This window comes from Trichoderma reesei, assembly GCF_000167675.1.
Source record: "Trichoderma reesei QM6a unplaced genomic scaffold TRIREscaffold_49, whole genome shotgun sequence".
NCBI classification, from domain to species: Eukaryota; Fungi; Ascomycota; class Sordariomycetes; order Hypocreales; family Hypocreaceae; genus Trichoderma; species Trichoderma reesei.
In genome coordinates, this window is record NW_006711196.1 from 35,971 (window position 1) to 39,521 (window position 3,551).

At 48.6% G+C, this 3,551-nt stretch overlaps 1 protein-coding gene across 1 annotated transcript; it reads left to right on the forward strand.

The window, feature by feature from the left end:
- Window positions 1-1,947: 1,947 nt before the first annotated feature.
- TRIREDRAFT_112630 (uncharacterized protein) lies at window positions 1,948-3,551 on the forward strand (the record flags this gene model as incomplete). The annotated part of the gene is made up of 6 exons (XM_006969897.1): window positions 1,948-2,075; window positions 2,139-2,272; window positions 2,599-2,666; window positions 2,777-3,160; window positions 3,195-3,295; window positions 3,473-3,551. 6 exons carry the CDS (start codon window positions 1,948-1,950, stop codon window positions 3,549-3,551), a joined length of 894 nt encoding a protein of 297 aa, XP_006969959.1.

Consider the following 3,551-nt stretch of genomic DNA (forward strand, 5'->3'; position numbering starts at 1 on the left):
TGGACAGTACGAGCATCTTGTAAACTTGAGGAGCAACTACCTTACCTACTACTTGCCCCTTGTCACTCTGCCTCGTGTCGTGACTTGATACAGTACCTGTAAATAATGTGTGATACTAACACTTTTGTACGTAGGTAGCTTACTAGATTTGCCAATCTATTCTTCCACATCCCCGAAGGGCTGGACCTTGGCTGCGCTGCATCGTTCGGACATGGGTCCTGTAATTACTATCAACATGATTCGAGGCTCAAGACGTCCGCCTCCCTGACATTGCCCCTCGCATGGTGGCGCATCATCAACCTTACATACGCCTCATGCAAGAACTATCGACGTACTCGTAGGCCATGCAGCTCCAAAGGCGGCAAATTCTGCATCAAATTACAAGATGCATGCCAAAATTACGAGTATGAGTAATGACAAGCTGAGAATTCTATGTAATGTGCATTTTGCCCGAGAAGATCTCTATTCATTGCAGGGTAGGTAGCCTCATGCAACGAGAAGCAGACGTATCAAAACCCTTCCTGCAGACATTGTAAGCTTGGCATGACGGCATACAAGATTTAAAAAAAAGGGAAGCAAAAAATATGTGATGGCAACGCTCGATATAGACGGACAACCCAGTAAACACGATCAATGGAAGATGGAAGAAACTTGCCACTGCGTACATACTACGTGACAGAGCCTCATGGCCTTCGTCCAACTCAGCGCCCGGAGCCTCATCTCCACCAATCCCTGCGCAGATCGCTCACGTATTCCCAATTGGTCTTGTCAAGCATGCAAATGGTCTCTATTGTATGTACTCGTACGTGTACGTGTAGTGTGTATACCTAGCCGGCTATGCACATACATAGGTAGACATCAAGAGAAACCGCCCGGGTCCGAGGCACGGGACCCTTGCCGCCTTTCCAAGCATTTCCCGGACAGCCATGTGTAACGAGATGCAACCGCCCATTTCGTCTTGCTGTCGAGTCCGAGCTTCGATTTGACTGGATCATGTAATCAGCATATAATATCTTCTAAGCCTCAGCTCGTACCCGAACGAGACCCGAGATGGGCCGCCACTTCAAATTGACTTCTGTCCTTGAGATAACACGCCATCTTATACAAAGTATACGGTGGCTTATCACAAGCATTACATGCAAGAACTAGGATACAAGAGCATAGCGGTTCAAGACCCAAATATACGCGCTCACAATTCATTCTCTTAAAGATTTTCAAGGCTTATGGTTCCCAGACTTGACACTTAATAGCATAGACCTCGGCATCAGGCGCAGCAGCAAGACCTTGGTCCTCCGCCACCATAGTAAACAGTTGTTATCCTAACAGGCAGTCATTTTCGCTTCAAAAGTGTAAAGAACTTCCTCAACCCACATGTCAAAGAAGGCCCATAAGCTGTACAGCCCGCCGTTGGAACACACACTCACCCAAACAAGGTGTAGGCGAAAACGCGGATCAGATGTGAAATGCACAATCTTTGCCGACTCAACGTAGCCACATGTAGCTTCTCATCAGGTAATATCAGGGGGGGCGCTGATCGAGACAAAGTGAATAATAAAAAAAATGCCATGTATAGCAAAAACTTGCTCGCCGCCCGTCCTTTGCATCAATACTAGCTACCATCATATTCGCCCCCCTTTGATAACAAGCAGGCTGTATAGCCATATCTTGATTCCACCCACACTACCACAATGCCAGTCCCCTACTCGCATCCACAAGAAGCATGTATAAAGAAGTTATCCGTTCATCTCGTAGGCAACTGTTCCAGCCGCCACCCCGAAGCACATCACCATTCCGGAGAAGAAGCCCATGGTATCACTGAAACTGCGGAGAAAGACATATGTGAAGATAGTCTCTGTCTAGGCCAACCCCCCTTGACATATAAGAAGCTTCGAGAAATAAACCCACGTGCATACATGCTCACGAAAAATCTCGTAAGATGCAGTCGAAATGTCTCAGCTTATGGTTACTCCCATCGGAAACACCCACCCGCACCTCTTGGTCCCCGTCCCTCCCAGAAATCCACGTAACACTGGAGGCTCATGTGATCAAATTCCATGGAGAAACTTCATCATACGGTAGACTTCAATCGGCAAACCCCCAGTCCTCATCAAATGGTGGCCTTCTTACTCGGGAGGCAGCATGCTCTCCGCGCGAGCTGGTGACCATGACGTCGGCGGGATATGCATGGCTCTCTCGGGCATCTTTGCATCAGCCATGACTGAGAAGCTTAGTCGGGGGCAGTCTGATTCCAACAGGCTCTACACAACACACAGTAGGTATAACGATGTGGAATACTAGTGATAAAACTCTGCTCTCTGGCGTTATCACTTCCTAACAAGCCCTACTTCCACCTAGATGTAGTATCTGTGAAACGCCACGATGATAGTATCACTGAACTGGCAACTGACTCTAGGAGATGCTAGAGAGTTATGTACACATAGCTAGGTAGAATACATTTCATATACAAGACATTCGAGTCTGCTTCTTTCTCTAGGAGACCACAACGGAGTGATGAGTGCCTTTCCAATGCCACGGCATGCATGAAGTGCCGCACCCCCTTTTTCATGTACGTGATCAGAGCATCATAGACAATTTCAGAAACGTACCCCAAGAGGTGGAACTGGAAGACAAAGCGGCTCTTCAAATGCACGTATGACTTGAGCCAGGTACGTAAAAGCCCAGCAAGTGACGTCTACAGAACAACACAAAGGCCTTCTCAAAGTGATCCCAATCAGAGAAATGAAACCACTCCGGTGGCTTGGTCACATTTAATCAGGCATCTGGACGAGTCATGAGTGATTGCTGTCCATCTTCAGCATCTGCCCAGATTGAGGGCATTGTCCTCGACAAGCCAACGGGTACCTGGAATACCTGGACGGCACAACGTAGGTATCTCTCTACTCGAGTCCTGCAACTGCCTGCTCTCGATGTTGCCATCCTGCCGCTATTCACGTCTTACACTCTTGTATCCAACTGTTCCATCAATACCCCAGTCCACGTATCTTCAGATCACTTCCAGCCAGGCGTCTCCAGCAGCAGGCGCTTGGCTGCCGGGCACATCCACGATCAGACTCTGCCAATCGACAAACCTCATCACATTCCACACGCTGCATGTTTAGCAAGTGGCACAGCAGATCAGAGCTTAAGCTCAAATAGCGGTGTAAGCTGCGGAGTGTCTTCTCCTCATTCTTCAGCTTTCCACAGCGCCTACTGGCAACATGCCCAAAGGAGGCACATATGCGCTGTCGACAGTGTCTCACGCAAGGCTTCACTTCCATGGTGGTGGTGGATGGGGGTGAGTTTATCCAGACTACTCAGCGTTAGTAGTTGCTCCAGGTACTCGCCCAGAGCAGATAACAGCACTCGCTGCAACTTGACGCCGAGCTTGATCAATCGGATCACAGCGGGTTGCTACCGGAGCGTCAAGACAGCCACTGAAGTAATGCATAGAGCGACGCATTGATGTTGTTAGGGAATGGAAGACGACGGGAAATCCACCCTTGCTTATACTTGAAGCTCTCATCTTCTCTGAGAACCAACAGCCCTTCTGA